This window comes from Hyperoodon ampullatus, assembly GCF_949752795.1.
Source record: "Hyperoodon ampullatus genome assembly, chromosome: 3".
Taxonomy (NCBI): Eukaryota; Metazoa; Chordata; class Mammalia; order Artiodactyla; family Ziphiidae; genus Hyperoodon; species Hyperoodon ampullatus.
The window spans coordinates 43,202,769-43,224,496 of NC_136916.1; the positions used below are offsets into that span (position 1 = coordinate 43,202,769).

General features: G+C 44.2%; 1 protein-coding gene across 1 annotated transcript in view; it reads right to left on the minus strand.

Annotated features, from left to right (window-relative positions):
- The window catches only part of MYO5C (myosin VC), a gene marked incomplete at both ends in the record, with an annotated part of 99,201 nt that overhangs the window by 74,266 nt on the left and 3,207 nt on the right, over nucleotides 1-21,728 (minus strand). The window contains 7 exons of the mRNA XM_079699076.1: nucleotides 6,632-6,739; nucleotides 7,872-7,953; nucleotides 8,701-8,844; nucleotides 11,024-11,180; nucleotides 14,462-14,606; nucleotides 15,190-15,355; nucleotides 19,551-19,696. Coding sequence (XP_079555202.1) covers nucleotides 6,632-6,739; nucleotides 7,872-7,953; nucleotides 8,701-8,844; nucleotides 11,024-11,180; nucleotides 14,462-14,606; nucleotides 15,190-15,355; nucleotides 19,551-19,696 — 948 coding nt within the window. The remainder of the gene's footprint in view (nucleotides 1-6,631; nucleotides 6,740-7,871; nucleotides 7,954-8,700; nucleotides 8,845-11,023; nucleotides 11,181-14,461; nucleotides 14,607-15,189; nucleotides 15,356-19,550; nucleotides 19,697-21,728) is intronic.

The following is a 21,728-nucleotide window of genomic DNA, read 5'->3' on the forward strand; positions in this document are numbered from 1 at the left end:
TGTGCATTTTTTTCAGTTAACAGGAGAACCTCGACTCCTCCAGCAAAAAAAGCAGTAGGCCCTAAACGCCCAGTAAGAGCCTCTGCAGCCACCTGCTGCTTCTAACTTGAGGATATCTGGACTATCTCAACAGCAGCTAGGTCACATTCTTAAATAATTTCCAAACCTGGAGAGACTTCTCTCTACTAAGATCACACAAAATCAAAGTCATAAAAGATTTCAAACCTATGGGACCTAATTAAACTTAAAACCTTTTGCACAGCAAAGGAAACCATAAACAAGATGAAAAGACAACTCTCAGAATGGGAGAAAATATTTGCAAACAAAGCAACTGACAAAGGATTAATCTCCAAAGTATACAAGCAGCTTATGCAGCTCAATATCAAAAAAAAAAACCCAATCAAAATATGGGTGGAAGACCTAAACAGACATTTCTCCAACGAAGACAGAGAGATGGCCAACAAACACATGAAAAGATGTTCAAAATCACTAATTGTTAGAGAAATGCAAATCAAAACTACAATGAGGTATCACCTCACACCAGTCAGAATGGCCATCACCAAAAAATCTATGAACAATAAATGCTGGAGAGGGTGTGGAGAAAAGGGAACCCTCTTGCATTGTTGGTGGGAATGTAAATTGATACAGCCATTATGGAGAACAGTATGAAGGTTCCTTAAAAAACTAAAACTAGAACTACCATACGACCCAGCAATCCCACTACTGGGCATATACCCAGAGAGAACCATTAACTCAAAAAGACACATGCACCCCAATGTTCATTGCAGCACTATTTACAGTAGTCAGGACACGGAAGCAACCTAAATGTCCATCAGCAGAGGAATGGATAAAGAAGATGTGGCACATATATACAATGTAATATTACTCAGCCATACAAAGGAATGAAATTGGGTCATTTGTAGAGATGTGGATGGACCTAGAGACTGTCATACAGAGTGACGTAAGTCAGAAAGAGAAAAACAAATATCGTATATTAACACATACATGTGGAATCTGAAAAAATTGGTATAGACAACCTTATTTACAAAACGGAAATAGAGACACAGACACAGAGAACAAACGTATGGATACCAAGGAGGAAAGGGCGGGGCAGGGGGGAGATGAATTGGGAGATTGGTGTTGACACATATACACTATTGATACTATGTATAAAATAGATAACTAATGAGAACCTACTGTATAGCTCAGGGAACTCTACTCAGTGCTGTGTGGTGACCTAAATGGGAAGAAAATCCAAAAAAGAGGGAATATATGTATACGTATAGCTGATTCATTTTGCTGTACAGTAGAAACTAACACAATATTGTAAAACAACTATACTCCAATAAAAATTTAAAAAAAAATTCAAACCAAAATTACATGGAAGCCTCCAGTTCAATCTGAGTCCAGGCATTTGCAGATGTTCCATTTCGCGCTAATGCCTACATTTGAAAGACAGACAATTCTAACAGAAATAAACCCCTGAGCATCACCATGATAAATGACAGGTAAGTGATGAAGAAAAGCAACTAAATATACAAAGTTTGGGAATCTGCTCTGGCACTCCCACTCTCTGTATGATCCATTGCTTACCCCATGCTTTCCAAAACTGACAAAAGTGAAATAATAACTCCAAAGCAATGATGTCAAAGAAAGAACTTAAGACCTCACTTAGTTAATTATTTTTAGTAAGATAAAATCACTGCAAAAGCACCACTGGCCTGAGATAGATTTCAATGAGAAACATAGTGGTCAAGTTTCTTGAGCCTGAGGTCCAGGATAGGTCTGACTGTTTCCAGAGTATTCTTTCTGTCAGAGATCTTAATGGCTAGGCAAAGATCAAAGGATGAATTAAATGAGAGTCAGCAGAAGAACAAAGGAAATGAGGTCTTGATCAAAATGCACCCCCATTCTGCTTCCTCAGTGGGTAACTTGTGGCTAGCTAAAGTACCTGTGATATTGTGACTTAAACTAAGAAGTATATCCTTGGGCTTCATCCAGTTTCTTAACACACAGAACTTCTAAAACCCCAGGAACTTCCTAACTTCTGAGAGAGATTAAGATGTCTTTTGTTAAGGAGGCAATTTTGGAATGCCCCTAGGTCATGTGAGGATGGGGGCTGGTTGCCAGGGGAAACAACCCTGTGATTGAGAGTTGGAACTTTCAGTCTCACCCCTCAAACTCCAGGGAGCAGAGAGGGGCTAGAAGTTGAACTAACTGCCAATGGCCAATGATTTAATCAACTGTGCCTATGTAATGAAGTCTCCATAAAAACCCCAAAGCACGAGGTTTGCAAGCCCCCATGTGAATGCATGGGGATTGTGGAGAGTGACACACTCAGACAGCATGGAAGCTCCATGCTCCTTCCCACATACTTGCCCCTGTGTATCTGTTCCACAAGACTGTTCCTGAGTTATATCCTTTTATAATAAATTGATGATCTAGTAAGTAAAATGTTTCTCTGAGTTCTGTGAGCTGCTCTAGCAAATTAATTGAACCCAAGGAGGTGGTTGTGGGAACCTCTGATTTACAGCCATTCGGTTACAATCACAAGTGACAACCTGATCTGAAGCGGGGTGGGCTGGGGGCAGTCCTGTGGAACTCAGCCCTCAACCTGTGGGATCTAAGGCTTTCTCCAGGTAGATAGTGTCAGAATTGAGGCGAATTGTAGGACACCCAGCTGGTGTCCAGAGAATCGCTTGGTGTGGGGAACCCCCTCCCCTCGCCCTCCCCCCCAACACACATTGGAATTGGGTCTCAGAACCATTTTAGTACCTCAGAAGCAGAGCCAGAAGGGAAAGCAAGTGAAGCTCTGCAGCAGGCATTATCCTTAGTACTTTCTACATAGCACCTTGTCTAATGCTTACAACAACTATATAAAAAGTACTAGTGGGCTTCCCTGGTGGCGCAGTGGTTGAGAGTCCGCCTGCTGATGCAGGGGACACGGGTTCGTGCCCCGGTCTGGGAAGATCCCACATGCCGCAGAGCGGCTGGGCCCGTGAGCCATGGCCGCTGAGCCTGCGCGTCCGGAGGCTGTGCTCCGCAATGGGAGAGGCCACAGCAGTGAGAGGCCCGCGTACCACACACACACACAAAAAATACTAGTACTGTTCCCATTTTACAGAGGGGGAAACTAAGGCATAGAAGGGTTAGGGAACTTGCCAAAGTTACAATCACACCGGGTGTATCATGGCTAAGCAGTGTACCGCCAGTGACCACTGCAGTGTGTGAAAAGACCTGTGGCGTCATGAAGCTGCCTTAGCTCACCCCAGGGTGTATAAAAGTGATGGTTCCCTGATGACCCTGCACCAGGCAAAGAAGTCTAAGCAGATCCCAGAAGTCTGTTTACTGGGCGTGTTGTGAAGTGGACTTGTGTACTGAACTAGATGACCTCACTGCTAACCTTGTCTGTTTCTCCAAACTGTCTCCATAGCAAACCACCATAGCAATGGACAAATCAACCAACAAGTACGTGTTTAGCAATTACATTTAAAAAAGGTATCTGCCCGAATGTGTTATAAGCCTATGTATGATTCATGTTGGGCAGTCTGCCCTTGAGGGGGTCTCTGTCTAAGATGATAACACTGAGACACAAACAAGAGGACACAGCCAATGGGACAAGCAGTATACACGAGATATTCACATTGTTGGAGACATGCTATTGGATAGAACTTTCCTTGGGGATGAAATGTTCTTTATCTGTGCTGAACAATATGGCAGCTATTTTAGCTACATATGGTTATGAGCATTTGAAAGATGTCTAGTGCAACTGAGAAATGAATTTTAAAATTTATTTCATTTTAATTAGTGTAAACAGTCACTTGTGGCTAGTGGCTAGTAGTTAACTGTGTTGGACAACGCAGGTTTAGAGACCATGAAATCAACACACAGCATGAGATTATTGGCTGTGGGGGTCACAGGATGATGGCAATCTCAAAGTTATAGTGAGTTCTATGCATGAATCTACTCCACAGCAGCAAACAGACCTCTGAAGGCTGCTCAAACTTCTTTGCCTGGCCAGGGGTCCTCAGGGGACATCCATGTTTAAATGCACTGGGGTTGAAGCTTAGCTTCATGAGTCCACCCATGAATCTTTTCACAAATTGCAAGAAAACTATAAGGAACCCATCAACTATGCTCACTCTATCACCTAGGACAAGGGTCAGCAAACGTTTTCTTATTAGGCTTTGCAGGCTATAGAGTCTATGGCACAAGTACTCAACTCTGCCACCATAGCATGAAAACGGCCATAGATCATACTCAAATGAGTGTGGCTGTGTTCCAATAAAACTTTATTTACAAAAACAGGCTGCAATCTGCCAACCTCTGGCCTAGGACATTTTTTAATGATTCATACTTGGAGGTCATGCTTTCATTAAATGTGTACTGATCTCTCATTCTGATAGAGCATGCCACAGTTCACAAACCAAGAGACGTTATCTCTTAATCCTCACAACATCCCCAACAGCTACTGTGGTGGCTACTCTCCAAAGATGACCCCCAATGCATTACCCTCCCATTGTTCATGCCATGTATAGTTTTCTCCCCGAGGGTCATAAGTCTGAGCTGGCCCTATGCCTTGCTTTTGATTATTAGCACACAGCAGCAGTGATGCTGCACTGCTTCCGAGGCTGGTTCATAAAAAAACCTGCAGAGTCCACCTGAGCCTGTTGGAACTAGCTCTAGGAGAAGCTAGCCACATGTGACCGGCATGCTGTGAGGAAGGCCACATGGAGGAAGAGAAATGCCCACCCAGCCCTCAGTAGTTCTAGCCATCCCAGCCCATGTGACAGAAGAAGCACTCAGCTGATCCAGCCCTTGCCACCATCATACGAGAATCCCCAAGTAAGAAGTGCCCAGGTGAGCCCAGTCAGCCCAGAATCACAAGAGATAATAATAAATTGTCTTTTTAAGAAAGATAAAGTTCTTGTTCCTAGAGGACTCATAGCCATGTCCAATGCATACATGTGGAGGAACATTAAGAGCTGCATATTTCTCTACAAAGATTTTCTTTTGTTCAGTTTAAGTGAACTTTGCAAAATTAAATTTTGTAGCAAAAAAAAAGATCTGATCTTTTTAAAATTAAAAGTTTTGTTAGAATGACTGATTAGGGTAGAAATTGAATGCTAGTTCATAAATTCCTGATGGAAAGGAAGAAGCCCAAAGTTAGACACTTTTTATTTGAAATGTCTATCTCGAGGTTTTCACACAGTTCACAGAAGAGAATGAGAAGCTCCTACATGATTATTTCTTCTCTTTTAGGTATATCATTGTTCTCAAATATTCTCATTCAGATTTAGTAGGTCTGGGGTGATATCTAGATATTAGAATTAAAAAAAAATCTTCTCAGGTGATCTGATATTCTAGTATTGAGAACCACTGGCAATAAGTCACTGTTTCTCAAAGAGTTAGACTCTTAGTTAAGATCATTTATTTATTTTTTAATAAAATTAATTATTTTTATTGCTTCTTCAAGGATATTCTTTTTTCCTTTTTTTTTTTTAATTTGGGGTATGGTTGTTTTACAATGTTGTAAAACATTGTAGTTTTCTACAATGTTGTAAAACATTGTAGAAACTGTGCAGTTTCTACTGTACAGCAAAGTGGAGTTCCCTGTGCTATACAGCAGGTTCTCATTAGTTATCTATTATACATATTAGTGTATATGTGTCAATCCCAATCTCCCAATTCATCTCACCCTCCCAAGAATATCCTGAAGTAAAACCTTGTTTTACTGTGAGCCCATGGAGGTGAAGAATACTTTGACTACTGCTATTATTTGGTGCCCCTTCCATAAGGTTTCTTTTTTTTAAGGATTTTATTTATTTATTTATTTATTTATTTATTGGTTGTCTCGGGTCTTAGTTGCAGCACACAGGATCTTCGTTGAGGCATTGGGGATCTTTTGTTGTGGCGAGCGGGCTCTTCATAGCGGCATGCAGGCTTCTCTCTAGTTGTGGTGTGCAGGTTTTCTCTTCTCTAGTTGTGGCGCGCAGGCTCCAGGGTGCGTGGGCTCTGTAGTTGTGCACACGGGTTCCAGACTGTGTGGGCTCTGTAGTTGTGGAGCGCAGCTTCAGAGCATGTGCACTCTGTAGTTTGCAGCACTCAGGCTCTCTAGTTGAGGCACATGAGCTCAGTAGTTGTGGCACATGGGCTTAGTTGCCCGGTGGCATGTGGGATTTTAGTTCCCTGACTAGGGATCAACCCCGCGTCCCCTGCATTGCAAGGTGGATTCTTTACCACTGGACCACCAGGGAAGTCCCTGCCATAGGGTTTTTTAAATTATTTATTTATTTATTTATTCATTCATTTTTATTGGAGTATAGTTGCTTTACAATGTTGTGTTAGTTTCTGCTATACAACAATGTGAATCAGCTATATGTATACATATATCCCCTCCCTCTCACCCCCTCTTCAATCCCACCCATCTAGTTCATCATAGAGCACAGAGTTGATTTCTATATCTTTTAAGGGAAAAGCACCTTTTTGACTGCTTGGCCTCCAAGTATGTCTTTTGATTGGCTAATCTTAAAATTAGAATTTATTAGGTGTCTTCAGAACACATGCATGCTGGGCATCCCAGCCTTTTTGGAGAAAATGGCCACTCCTGGGATAGGATGCTTTCACTTACCCAGTAGTGTGAAGGTCTTCTGAGTCTCTATCATGTCAGCTCTGTCATTCATGCCCTCAATGATGGTACTGCCCCCCATTCTCGTATAATTAAATTCTTCTGCACTCCCTGAAATCAAAAGTAAGGCTGTGATATCTATGACACAGAAATGTGAACATACATGTACATCAGAAGCGAGAAGAAAAGTTCACACTTAATGTGCTGTCTTAAGCACTTTACAAATGTCTTTCCACTTATTCCTTAGAATTCTACATTGCTGACTCAGAAGCTGAGGCTCAGAAAAGTGAAGTGGCCTGCTCATGGACCCACAGCTGACCGCAGGGCAAGAATTAAAACACAGGCCTGACTCCAGAGCACGTGGTTTTTGTTCCCATACCTAACAATTTTATACAGCATTACTGAGGTTTACTGAACGTACGATTAACTGTAGAAAACTTGATAAGTTTTGATAAACATATTCCGTTATAAAAACATCACTATGGTCAAGATAATAACCATATATGCATCTAATATTTGAATAGTAGGGGAGCCTTCAGAAAGCTCTTCCATGTTCGCTCTTCACATTCTATTTGGCAGACAAGGCATGGATATTATCATTGTATGAAATCTGAAGAAACTTAGATTCTACAAGTGCAAGTAACTTCTCCAGGATTAGGCAGTGTGCATTCAATTCCGACACACTAGACAATTCTGTCTACCAACATGGCACAAACGACCAAGACAGGAGAGCCGAGATACCACCGGAGTTGGGCCATGTGCACTAAATGACAAATAGCTCATTAATTATGGTTACGATTAATAATGATTTTGAGTCATCAAGGAAATTCAAATTATGATAGAGGTACTCTGTCTCAGAAGACACGGAAGTATGTCATAGCTGTTAGAAAAATGACCATCCAAGAAGTTCAGATAAAGAGAAAAGTTTGGGGACTTAGATCAGTAAGTCCCAGTGGTCAGAAGGCCTTCTTCAGGTAGTTCTAGCTGGATGGACCACAATCACTCTGGAGCTTTGAAAAGAACCCTGGAGTTGAAGGGGTCCCCTATTCCTGGACTCACTTTGCCCCTAACTAATCTATCTCCTTAGTTAAATGCATCAATTCCACCCCTAGAACCCAAGGATCTTATATTTTTGGACAGAATACTTTTTTTTTAAGTGATGATATTATAAGAAGATGAAATTAACCTAGAATTAAAATTCCTACATAAAAAAGAGACTCTTCCAACACCATGCATTACGTACCCAATTTAAGATGTTTAAATTCCGACTGCTGTGCAGATGCACAAAGCTGATAGAAAATGTGGTAATTTCGCTCATTTTCTGACTGTAAAATAAAGAAAAGCCCTGAAATTACACAAGCCCTTTACAAATGAAAATGTGAGGTTTTCAACAAGAGGGTCTTAGATGGCTAATCTGTATTGACAGTTCTGCTCTCATGGACACAGACATTTACGTGTTTTTGCCGTGACCCAACTTCTTGCCTCCACTGGCTCACAGAGGGAGAACTGGTGGCCCAAGATCACCTTCCAAATAACCACCGCAGAGAAAATGTTATTAAACAAAACATTCTACGAAATGGAAATAATGTAGTTAGTACCAGGTGAAATTTTAAAGAAACTCCCTGCAATACAAGGTTTACTGTTACTCTCCTTCTGGGCCAAAACAACGAGAATTTTCTCCATTTTATGGACAGAAGCCTTTTTCTTAAACCCCGCCTCTCCAGATCTGATCCCATTCCCTTCCTGATACAAAAGCCAGTCTAACAGCTTTGTCTATTTCAAGTAGTCTTTGTGTTCTAGAAAGATAAACTTGATTTTTAAATGTTAAGGATTTAAGTGCCTAAAATTGAAAGTCATAAACTTTTCCCTCAACCACACAATTCCACTAATACTGCACCTATTCATCAATTTTCATTTTTAAGAAATAGAAAAAAATAACCCAAACTGCAAATGTAATATAGGAAAACTGTATTCTTCAAGTCACAGAACAATGTAGGTTGTCTAATGAATATATGAATGTGAACCATACTACAAAAGTTGGGGAAAAGGAAATTTAATATTTTTACCCTTACTTGAAAGACAACTCTGGATTTCTCCAGCAGGTAAGTTCTCATGTTGGCTCCTATAATTTGATATTTCTCATCAAAACTGATTTCTGTGTATTTCCCAAACCGACTGCTGTTGTCATTGCGGGTGGTCTTGGCATTTCCAACAGCCTACAAAACATAGTAACAACATTTTAAAAAACCTTTGCATCAATATTATTGGAGCAGTTACAGTAAAATCCAGTCTTGTATGCTGGGGAAAAGTCTGATTATAGAGGGAGGCCGGGAGGCAGGGGCTCGCAGGGAATAAGACACATCCTTAGGTCTCCTCAGTCTCACCTCAAGGCTCTCCTCAATCTTACTGGTAGACACTGAACGGGATCAGAAAACACACGGGTTCTGATGTTTCAAGGCCCTAGGTTCCTTTTTTACTATCTGTGTGATGCTAGAAAGTTATTTCACCTTTCCAAGTCTCAATTTCTCTAGCTGTAATATGGGGAAGTATGCGTCTTACAGAGTTGGGAGAATTAAATGAGATAATATACAGTGACTCAACTCATCTACGCCTAAAATATTAGAGATGCTCAATTTGAAGTCTACATCCTTCATCCAACCTTTATTTCTGTCCTTATCCCTTACCACTTCCCTACTCGAACTTTCTACTCAACCAAAAAACTGCCTTCTTCCATCCCTCTCACACTGAGCATGATTTTTTCTTTTTACTTCTGCTACTGAATTCTGTCTCTCCTCTTGCCCACCCTGCTCTCCCTTCCTGGGCACCTTCCATCTGGAAGTACCTTTCCTATGCACACACATCGCATTCCTGTCCAGGCCATCATGCTTTTGGACAACATGTATTTACTGGCAGGCGAAGGTAAACCAAGTAGACATGGTCCTGCCTTCATGGAGCTTACAATAGTGGGTGAGACAAACCCTAAACAAATAACCACACAATATCATCCACTGGGCATTTAACAGGGTAGTGCTTCTTGACAACCTTTTTACTGCCATCTTGGATCATGATTTATCTTTCTATTCGAATTTAAAATATGTTATGTTAGAGGAGTCTTAAAACTTGGGGATTGGACCTTATTTTCATTACTTCCTGTATTATATTTTGGCACAGTGGCTTAAACAAAATAGGTGGTCTGATAAATATTCATGGAGGATTTTGATTCAAGAAAACAGGGAGAAAGGGTCTAGGAATCTAACGTTCTTAGTTATTTGCTATGCTTCCAAATAAATCCAAATCAATCCTCTTCCCAATTTGCAAGGCAGCCAGGGTTGGCCTTTGGGCCCTCTCATGAGCTGTCAGATGCCCCTTCTTCCTTGAGGGTTGTCTCCTTACCCATGGGTGCCATTGTGGTTGGCCTTGCCCACATATCTGAGCCAGTCAGTGGTGTGCTGATGAATCACTCTCGGGGAGGGGAAGATGAACAGCCTGGATATGTGACATTTGCCAATTTATAAGGTGTAAATACTTCCATCATGACTGATTTCAAACTACCAGAGGTTTAACAATAACTTGCAAAAGAATTCCTGAATGTTTAACAATCAGCCCATGAAAGTTGGTGCTGGTTCGCTGGAGAACACCACTGGTCTTGGTGTACCAGTTGTCTCTGTTGTTGAGGAAATTTCCCCTGGGATATAAACGTAAACAGGGGACTCCTGAAATCCTGATGGTAGAATTTCTAGCCCAGCAGGTAGAGGAGAGAGGCCTTGAAAGCAGCAATCTATGCCCCAATCTCCTTCAAATCCCACCGGAGAACAGACTTCCTTGCTCCTTCCCTGCCCTCACTTCTTTGGTTTTTAAAGGAAGGGAACTCAAGTTAGCAAGGACAACATACAGGCATACCTTGAAGATATGGTGGGTTTAGTTCCAGACCACCACAATAGAGCAAATGTCACAACAGAGCAAGTCAGACGAATTTTCTGGTTTCCCAGTGCATACAAAAGTTATGTTTACACTATACTATAGTCTATTAAGAGTGAAATAGCATTATGTCTAAAAAAACAATGTACACACCTTAATTTTAAATATTTTATTGTTAAAAAATGCTAACCACCATCTGACCCTTCAGCAAGTCAGAATCTTTTTATTGGTGGAGGGTTTGAAATACTGTGAGAGTTACCAAAACGTGACCCAGAGACAAAAGTGAGCAAATGCTGTTGGAAAAATGCACTGATAGACTTGTTTGATGCAGTATTGCCATAAACCTTTAACTAGTTAAAAAAGAAAAGAAAAAAGCAATATCTGCAAAGCGAGGTATGCCTGTATACACGAACCAGCCCACTTCTCCATACACGCCTCTGCCTCTGTCCCCACTCCCCACCCCCACGGGGTACACACCTCAGTTATGGGGTTCGACGCCAGAACCTTGTCTTCCACGTGAGCATTAGTGCTGGACTTGCTGACGGTGGCGAAGTACCTCATGGCATAGAGAGCAGATACTGTCTTTCCAGCACCCGACTCCCCGCTTACAATTATTGACTGATTTTTATTATTTCTAAAGCAAATAAATAAAAGGATTTTTTTTAATATTCATTTCTTCCTATTAGGCAATATATACGCATCAAGAAAAATGTAGATAAGCCCGAAGAAGGGACTTTGTTTTATCACTTGAAAGTAACTGCTTTTAACATACCAGTGAATTTCCTTCTAGTCTTTTCCTCTGTGATCCTGCTGAACACACAACTTTGTTTCGTGTTGTGTCCCCTGTGCTGAGAGTCCCCAAGACCAATCCCAGATCAGTGATCCACTAGCAGGACTCACAGGACTCAGCACATATTCGCACTCATGGCTAAGATTTATTACACCAGAAGGATACAAAGCAAATCAGCAAAGGGAAAAGGCATACAGGGCCAAGTCCAGAGGAGGCCTGGTGTAAACTTCCAAGAGTTCTCTCCCAGTGGAGTCACACAGGATGCACTTACTTCCTCCAGCAATGAATTATGACAACACACGGGAAACACTGTCTACCAGGGAAGCTCAATAGAGACTCAGTGTCCAGGGTTTTTACTGGGGGCCGGTCACATAGGCATCCTCTGCTATCACACACCAAAATTCCAGATGCCCAGAAGGAAAGAAGATATTCAGCAGGAACCACATTGTTCACACAAACAGTTTAGGTGCAGTGAGCCACTCTCAGCAAATAGGAAATGCTGAGAACCTTCCTGAAATCCAAGTTCCCAGAGGTTTGCCACAGGTCAAACCTGCAAGCAGGTTTCTAAAGATAGCAGTCTCAAGCCTATGTCAACTCCTTTCTGTATATCCCCACTTAAATATAAAAACATTTTAAAGATATCATCATTTGGAGAGCAATTACCTGAAATGTGCTTGGGAACACATGTGCTCCATAAGCCAACATGTTCTGTTACACAACTTAGAGATCTTAAAAAATGCATTAAACTTTTTGTGTCATAAGATCATGATGGTAGAACCTTATTACAGTGCTGTCCTAACACCACTTATGTGCCAGGTGCTTGGTGAAAACTTTACAGGGATTCTCATTTAAGCCTCACAAAAATCCTATGCCACATACTGTGTACCCATTTTACAGATGAGTAGAACAGTGACTCAGCGAGGCACAGAACACACATCCTCCCTGTGAACACTGGAGAGGACCTTAGAGAGAGAGCTCCTGGCCTCAGTGAGGAAGCTAAGATGCTCAGGTGAACGACACTCCCCGCACCCCTCAGCTGCATGGAGTGGGACTGGGGTAACTAAAGCTGGGCTCTCCGGACTCCTAGTCTAGCATCAGCAAGTCCAGTAAGAGCCTGCCTTGGGTTCGGTTCTGCTACTACAGTTAGACAGACTTCCAGAGGAAACTGGCTCTTCAAGCTTGAACCTGGTTCAGTCCTGCAGCTCTAACGAGCTCATGCTACTGACACCCAGGAGCAGTCCTGACCTGTCAGGCTCTGAGCCACACAGACTCTAATCTTGCAGATGCCCTGGAGACCTACAGGGGCCAGGGTAAATCCCAGAACCACGGGTGTTTTAGCACTGGAAAGAACCTTGCTGTGGCAGAAGCCAAGGTAATTGGCAATTTTTTTTGGAACCTCCAGGATCTTTCATTTTCTGGTACCATCGGGCTTGGCTGCCCTCTGCTCATGAGCCTCCACACTACCCGCAGGGCTCAGGAAAGGGGGGAGACTTTTACATCATTCGTCACAGCACCAGAGTAGGGACGGCAGGTTCGGGTCCAGCTGGTGTCCTCAGGAGCAGAGCCTGGCTTGGCTCCCAGCCTCTGATGTGTTTACAAAAGAGAGGGAGTCACACAATCCGTTGTGGCCTGACAGGTGCACTGAGGCATGGAGGGCGCCTGCTGAGACTGAGGACGTGGGGTTCGGGTGTCCCAGGTTACTGGTTTTTAATCAGTAATTCTCTACCCAACATTCATCCTCCCCTGCTTCTTAGGGACTAGGCCCCAATTCTTAGCGGACATGTTGCTGCGTATATGAAAGACTACATATCCCAGCCTCCCCTGTGGCTAGGCATGGTCATGTGAGTAGGACCTGACCAATGAGCTGTGGGCAGAAGTGCTCTGTGGGGGCTTCTGGGAGGGCTCCTTAACCAGGAGGGGCACACCCTTCCCCTGGGACACTCTGTAGCCTAGAAAAGAGAGAAAGAAGGCTGAGTACTTGCTTGGCCCTGAGGCCAAGGATCCCGCTCCAAGGACTGGGAAGCTGGAAGGCACTGATCCTTGATGACTTGGTAGAGCTGATGTGCTAGCCCTGGACTGCCCATCAGACTTCTCTGCAGGAGAGAACCATGCATTTCTACCTTGTATAAGCCACCATTATTTTTTCCTGGTTATAAGCAGTAGAGCTTGGAATGGGTGCTCTCTGAGCATCTAGCTCACAGATGAGGATCCTGAAGCTGAGGGAGATCAGGGCTGTGCCCAGGGTTATGAAGTAAATGTAGCAGACCCAGGTCCTGTGTCTCAGGTTTTATCTGTGAAATAAGGGCATGATGGCGGTTCAAAAGACTTCACAGAGGTGTTCTAAGACTCAAAGGAGACCACTGTCTGTGAAAGTTCTTTTGCAAACTGTAAGGATTTACAAAGATCCTTTTACAGATCAGGATGTTGAAGCCAAAATAGGATAGTTATGGGGAAAAGAAATTACACATGGAGTCTAGAAATCTGAGCACAAATCCCAGCTCTGCCTTTCTCTTGCTGGGTGACCTTGGGTGGATGGCTTCACATCTCAGTTGTCTGACTACTGCTCAGGCATCCTCATCACACGCTCTTTTGAGGGCACTCAAGATGATGTGTGAGAGTGTGCACACAGTGCCTGGTCCACAGGAGGCTTTTCATAAAAGCCTCCTGGTTTGCTAGCAAAACAATAACTTCACAGGCCATACAAAAAACAAGTGGCAAAATTAGAATAAAACCCCCAATCTCCTACAGCTAAAACCTGTGCTCATCTATCATTAGAGTCTGCTGCCATGGATGTGTAAAAATGCTTAAGCATCTCACAGTGAAGAATAAATCAATTTTCTTCCAACCAAACACACTGCAAGAAAAGCATCGGCTATTCCCAGATTGGTAGGACTGACTTGACTACCTAGAAGGGGCAAAACCAGGAAACTTGGTTTAGACAGTTATATAGCAAACAGTCATTTGCTACTTGGTACAGTCAGTCTGCTCTACCAAGCACCCCCACCGGTCTGATTGATGGTCACTTTTAATGAGACCCGGCCAGATGTCTCCCTACCACTGTGAAGGCCCAGCAAATGCAGGAGCACTGGGAGAGCAAGAGGAAGCCCTGCCTGGAAGGAGGCTACCTGGCCATCTGCTTGTATGCCTCTTCCGCCACAGCAAATATGTGCGGGTCCATATCGCCCATGTTCTGCCCGCTGTAGGCGTGGATGATCGCATCTCCATATATCGGCAGCTGCTTGTAAGGATTCATGGCCACCAGGATGATTCCTGAGGAAAGATGTCAGATGCAGTGATGGGATTCTTAGTGTCACCTCTTTCTCCGAGTTCTTTTGAGAAACCGCAGCTCTGTCACTTATTAAATCTCCTGTGTGACTTTGGGCAGGTCACTTAATGCTCCGAATCTCAGTTCCCTGCCGAGGTCACCTACATTTCTAGGCTACTCTGAAGGTTAGATGAGATGACAGATGGCAACACCCTAAAACTGAGAGGCTCTTACAATTCTCAGTGTAAACATAATGATAATATCACTGCCCAAAATAAGTAATAAACTTATCACATCCAATGAGAAACTCAAACACAAGCTTTATCCACATACATTTTTCTTGGTAGTCCAATCTTAGTTTTTGTTGAAGACTCTCCCCACCTAGATACTTCTTTTTATAACAAACTCTAAGATCAGATGTGTGTACCTTTTAGATAGAAATCTGGGCAAATTTTTAGGTGTGATTACACATTTTGACAGAGTCAACATTTCTAATATAAACATAATATAAAACATAATCAGGATGCTCTAGACAATGAGCATGAAGTTTCAGTGTCATTCCTGCGCTCCTAGAATTGCTCTCCTTACCACTGTAGGTGTAAATGAGTTTGGATTCTGCAAAGCGGATTCTGAGATTGTGGAGCACAGCGGGCTCGTGGAGATAGCTGAGGGCCGTGAGGTCATTCTCACCCACGAGGATGTCAGGATTCCGAAGTGGAGGCAGAGATTCTGGATCAACGGAATAATCCAGCTCCTGTGGACAAAGATGAAATTAAAGTTCTGGAAGTAAAAGTTTTTTGGTGTTTCTGCTGAATCACTGTCCTCTTTCCTATCTACCCCACTTTGGAGTGATCCCTGACACTCTAAAAAAACAAATTTAAGTATAGCAATGAGAAAATAATCTTCGTGGCTGACTTTTGGCAGCCAGGTGATCAAGGTATTGGCTGTGTGCCTTAGGGTGTGTCACTCACCTTCTCTGGCCCTCCCTTCTCTCATCTGTGAAAAGACTGGCTGGACCAGATCAGGGGTCCTCAGAGCTACAGAGGCCTCAATGAGGGGTGACAGGGAAGTTACATGGTCAGGGACCTGGGCATCCCATCCCAATTCTACCACAGGGGCTCTACTTGCATGTGGTTTAGCTGCTGGTGCCATGAAAGTTTTCATTTGGAAACAGGATTCTGTTGCTAAAATGACTCAATGATCTAAGGTCCCTTGAAGCTCTAAGGTTGCCGAATCTCTGTTGGAAGTTGACATTCTTGGTGGTGAGAAGTGTCTAAAGGAGCCTGCGTGGGGTGATGGTTTCTCTGTGAGAGGCCCCCTGTACAGGTGACTCCTGTCTGCAGCCACCTGTGTTCCCAAGGGCTGCAGGGCTGCCTATTTCTATGATGCTCAGCCCTGGGCTGAGTAACTGGCCCAGGATGGCCTCTCATCTGCTAGATTTCACCAATGTATATTCCGAAAGTAGCTGCCTGAGCAGAATGAAGGCAAGGTCAGCAGGCCTTGTGGGCCTTGCAGATGTCAGAGCATTAAGGGACCTTATTACCATCTGTTCTACCTTCCTTCACTTTCACTTCACAGCTTGGGGAAGTGACTTGAGCAAGGACACCCAGCAGGTTTGTTTCCCTTCCACCTCCCAGGCTGCCTTCTTTTCCATACTTGGTCCTGGACCAGCTGCACAAAGTGACCCAGCTGCCCTTAGCAAGAGCCCACTCTGCAGGCCCTGTGCCAAGTACTCAGCACTGGTTTTTCATCTGATCCTCAAAACTGCTTTCTAAGGAGGGCATGACATCCCTAACTAAGAGTTAAGGAGACAGGTTCAGAGAAGTTAAGCTCCTTGTTGAAGGTCACAAAGTTAATATGGGTCTGGCTGACTCTGAAGCCTGCGTCATCATGCCTGGTCAACGCTGACAGGGGTTTGGTTTGTTAGCTGGTTGGACTGTTTTCCATAAGGAGAGCAGCTCAGGGCAATCCAGGACAACTGGGCATGGATCCTCATAGCAGCTGCCTGCTCATTATCAATGCAATTATATTTATGGACCTGCCCCAAGCAGGATATTTTTAACCCACACACTTTCGAGAATAAGACAAAGTGCTGCTCATACATAATTTATACTTACCCTGAGTTTTTCCGTTATGTTTTATTTATTATTTATTTATTTATGGGTTTTTTTTTTTTTGCGATACGCGGGCCTCTCACTGTTGTGGCCTCTCCCGTTGCGGAGCACAGGCTCCAGACGCGCAGGCTCAGCAGCCATGGCTCACAGGCCCAGCCGCTCTGCGGCATGTGGGATCTTCCCAGACCAGGGCACGAACCCGTGTCCCCTGCATCAGCAGGCGGACTCTCAACCACTACGCCACCAGGGAAGCCCTCCGTTATGTTTTAAATCAACAACCTCCTTTTCCAGTTCAGCCACTGTGTGTGTGTGTGTGTGTGTGTGTGTCTTATGTGTGAAAGAAACAGAAGGAGAGAGAGAGAAAGACAAATAGAACAGACAGTCTTTGGGGGAGGGGAGAAAATATGAATGTGAAGAACATGAGATCGACAGCTGGAAACAGAGGTGATATTTTCTTACATAAAGCAGGCTTTGTCCTTCATGGTATAGATAAAGGGTTAAGTTAAAAAGCAACAGATGAATGGATAAAGATGTGGCACATATATACAATGAAATATTACTCAGCCATAAAAAGAAATGAGATTGAGTTACTTGTAGTGAGGTGGATGGACCCAGAGTCTGTCATACAGAGTGAAGTAAGTCAGAAAGAGAAAGACAAATACCATATGCTAACACATATATATATGGAATCTAAAAAAACAAAGTTTATTAAGAACCTAGGGGCAGGACAGGAATAAAGATGCAGACGTAGAGAATGGACTTGAGGACAGGGCAAGGGGGAAGGGTAAGCTGGGACGAAGTGAGAGAGTGGCATGGACATATATACACTACCAAACGTAAGGTAGATAGCTAGGGGGAAGCAGCTGCATAGCACAGGGAGATCAGCTCGGTGCTTTGTGACCACCTAGAAGGGTGAGATAGGGAGGGTGGGAGGGAGACGCAAGAGGGAGGGGATATGGGAATATATGTATATGTATAGCTGATTCACTTTGTTATACAGCAGAAATTAACACACCATTGTAAAGCAATTATACTCCAATAAAGATGTTAAAAAAAAAAAAAAGCAGTCTGGCCACCTGCCATCTTACCTGCCACTCCCCCTCCTCCTCCAGCAGCTCATTCAGGGCCAGGAATGTCACCACCTGAAGCCCTGCTCATATTACTAAAGCAGAAAACTGCCACTGCAGCTGCTGCCCTCAGATTTTTCTCCCCAAAGCCATCTGATCCCTAATCAGAACCTTGACTGTGCACAGGAGATACTCAACAAATGCCCCCAAGGAGGTTCTGATGGGAAGGGAAAGGCTAAATGGAAATAGCAGCTCCTCTGCCTCGCCCCCACGGATTATCTCATCTGATCTTCAGCAGCCCTGTGATATGCTGTTACTAACTCCATCTGACATGTGAGGAAGCCGAGGGGCTCACTGTCACAGACTTAGTGGGATCTGAACCCAGATAGTCTGCCACAGACTGGGCAGGATTTGAACTCAGACAGTCTGATTCTAGAGGATGTGCTCTTAACTGCTATGTTTATCTCCCTTCCCAGGATCTCAGGAGATGACTCCAAATCCAGGACAGTCTGATTGGCAGTAATATGTCCTGTCTCTGCAGAGACCATTTCCATGCCTTGGAAATTCCAGCATTTTAATATTCATGTGAAATTCCCAGGACTAACTCTGACATCCAGATGGATCATGAATCCTTTGTCCAGCTCTGCATCCAGATACTTGATTCTAAAAACCTAAGGTCAGCCTAACTATGGGTCCAGTGGGATGTCATTACAGCTATGGGGGGAAAGGACAACTCATCATGGAAACTTAAAGCGGAGATAAAATCTGTAGAAACTGGTCATCGAAAGCCATGACCAGCCTTTGAGAGGAACTCTTCACGAGCATGCTCTACCATGGGGACAACTGCCCAACCTCCTGCTCATCCTTTGCCTCTCCCTTGCCACACCGGCACCACAGAGCTTTCTCATAATGTCTCATATGTCCATAATGTCTCATAATGCCCCCAGCTGGGCTTCCTGTCCCCTTGTCCCATCTCCCGTCACTCCTCCAACTGCCCTGTTACACTCCCTCCTGGAGGTCCCAATTCTTACCTGTTTCTATCCATCCATAGACTGACTCTCCATTCTCCCACACCTCCCTCTCCCTTCCTGTTTTCTTTTTTTTCTTTTTTGCGGTACACGGGCCTCTCACTGTTGTGGCCTCTCCCGTTGCGGAGCACAGGCTCCGGATGCGCAGGCTCAGCGGCCATGGCTCACGGGCCCAGCCACTCCGCGGCATGTGGGATCCTCCCAGACTGGGGCACGAACCCGTGTCCCCTGCATCGGCAGGCAGACTCTCAACCACTGCACCACCAGGGAAGCCCTCCCTTCCTGTTTTCTATCTCCCTTCTTCTGTGTCTCTTCCTCTTCCCATCTTGATGTTTTGCTCTACCAGTTTATGTCTTGGGCTCAAACTACCTCCTCTCCAAGTTTCTCATCTTCACCCAGTCTCTGTGCTGAGACCCATAAAACCAAAATGGTAATCATTTTTCAGCTTTCTCCCAACATGGCTGAATCCCCAGAAAGGCAGCACAGAGCACAGACCTGTCCACTGCATCTCATTCCAGAGAGAGGCCCAGCTGACGCAGGGCACTTTATGTCTTCATTAGGGTAGTGGGGGGTGGAGGCAGGGAGGTGGTGAGGGGTACAAACACACGGGTGGATCCACAGCACCAGCTGGCCATGTCAGGTGCCCCCTCATGTGCCCCCCGCCGAAGGTGCTCCCCTCCCACACACACCCTACAGTTTCTCCTTTATACATCATGGCAGTTATGATCGAGGACCCTCACCGTTCCATCCTCCAGCAGGAGACGCAGGACTTTGTCACCAACTCTATAGTCCTTTGCTATTTCGGCAGACTTCCAAACTTCTTCAGGATCAGGAATCCAAACCCTGTTGTACTGACCAACAGAATAAGAAAGGCTTAATTTCAGCACTTTAAAAGCAAAACACAAATCGTTAGATGATTAGACTCAGGGAGATTTCTTTCTGTCCACTACGTCAGTAAATTCATTAGGAATACTTTTATTTATTTTTTTTATGGTACACAGGCCTCTCACTGTTGTGGCCTCTCCCGTTGCAGAGCACAGGCTCCGGAAGCGCAGGCTCATCAGCCATGGCTCACGGGCCCAGCAGCTCCGTGGCATGTGGGATCTTCCCAGACCGGGGCACGAACCCACGTCCCCTGCATCGGCAGGCGGACTCTCAACCACTGCGCCACCAGGGAAACCCAGGAATACTTTCACCTAATTTTTGCTTGTGAGGTAATCGTTAGTGTATCTGCAATGCACCTAGGCCTAGCTGCTTCATTTCACAGGTAATAGAATTCCCAAAGCCTCTTAAATATATATTGAAAAAGGAAAGCCTGGGAGTGGAAAGGAAATCTGTGAGTCTCTTAATGGGAAGATCTGAGCACTGTCTACAAGAGCTGGAGCAGAGGGATGTGGTTCACCACTGATGGACTATGGGGCTCTGGGCCAGACACTTAACTTCTTGTGCTCATTTTTCTCATCTATAAAATGGGCACAACAATACCTACTCAATACTTTACAGGTTTGCTGGGAGGTTAAATTGGACTGAGTAGCTGACAGCACTTTGCAAAATGCTGTGGAAGTAGTGTTACAGCAGTGTTATCACAGTCTTATCACACTGGTCAGCAGCCAAGGATTCCCACCGTGGGAAATGTGGAAGTCCTGAGCTCAATGTCCCACCTGGCTCAGTGCTGATGTGCAAGTTCTTAAGCACAATTACATTGCTATGAATTATCCCCCCAAAATTCATATGTTGAAGTCTTAACCCCCAATGTGAATATATTTGGAGATAAGGTCTTTAAGAGGTAATTAAGGTTAAATGAGGTCATAAGGCCCTGATCCAATAAGATTAGTGTCCTTATAAGAAGAGATACCAGGGAGCTTGCATGCACACTCTCTCTCCACCTGCATGCACAGAAGAAAGGCCATGGGAGTTCAGTGAGAAAACAGCTGTCTGCACCCAAGGGGAGAAGCCCTCACCAGACCAACCCTGCCAACACCTTGATCTTGGACTGCCCAGCCTCCCGAATTGTGAGAAAATAAACGTCTGTTGTTTAAGCACCCAGTCTGTGGTATATTGTTATGGCAGCTCAAGCCGACCAATACACACATCTAATATTCACACTCACACACTGGGAAGGGGGCAGGCTCACTCTCCAGAAGTCACCAGGGGCACCTGAATGCAGCTTGAGGTAAACACAAAGTGACTGCCATGTCTCTATACTGCAGCTGTCACAGGGCCCCATGAGTCATTCTTCTCTCTCCTGCATGCATGCTGCAGCATCATGCACTGACTACTCTTGCTTTCACCCAGACCCCACATTTCATATTCTCCTGTGGTCATCTGTTTGTTTGTTCATTCACTCTTTCGTTCATTCATTCACCCATCCATCCATCCCATCCATCCATCCATCCAACACCTGGGCACCTCCTGGGACTTTCCTGGTGACACAGTGTTTAAGAATCCACCTGCCAATGCAGGGGACATGGGTTCAAACTCTGGTCTGGGAAGATCCCACATGCCAAGGAGCAACTAAGCCCATGTGCCACAACCAGACTCAGGGAGAGTCTTTGTTGCAGTGCAACAAAGAGCAGCCCCTGCTCGCTGCAACTAGGGAAAGCCCGTGCACAGCGACGAAGACCCAACGCAGCCAATAAATAAATAAATAAAATAAAATAAAATAAAATAAACCTAAAAAAATTTTTTAAAAAAAGAACACCTGGGCAACTCTTATGTATGCGTCTGGCACAGTGCTGGATTACCAAGAAAGAAAGGCATCTCCTCTTAATCATCATGGTCTTCCTACTAACTCAGCCAATCTCTAACCTGGAGCTACATGTGCATTATGTGTATATTTGCATCTCTCTGCTCACATATCGGTGGTTTCTATCAATGGGGGCACCCCTACAGGATACCCTGATGTCCTGGGACATAAC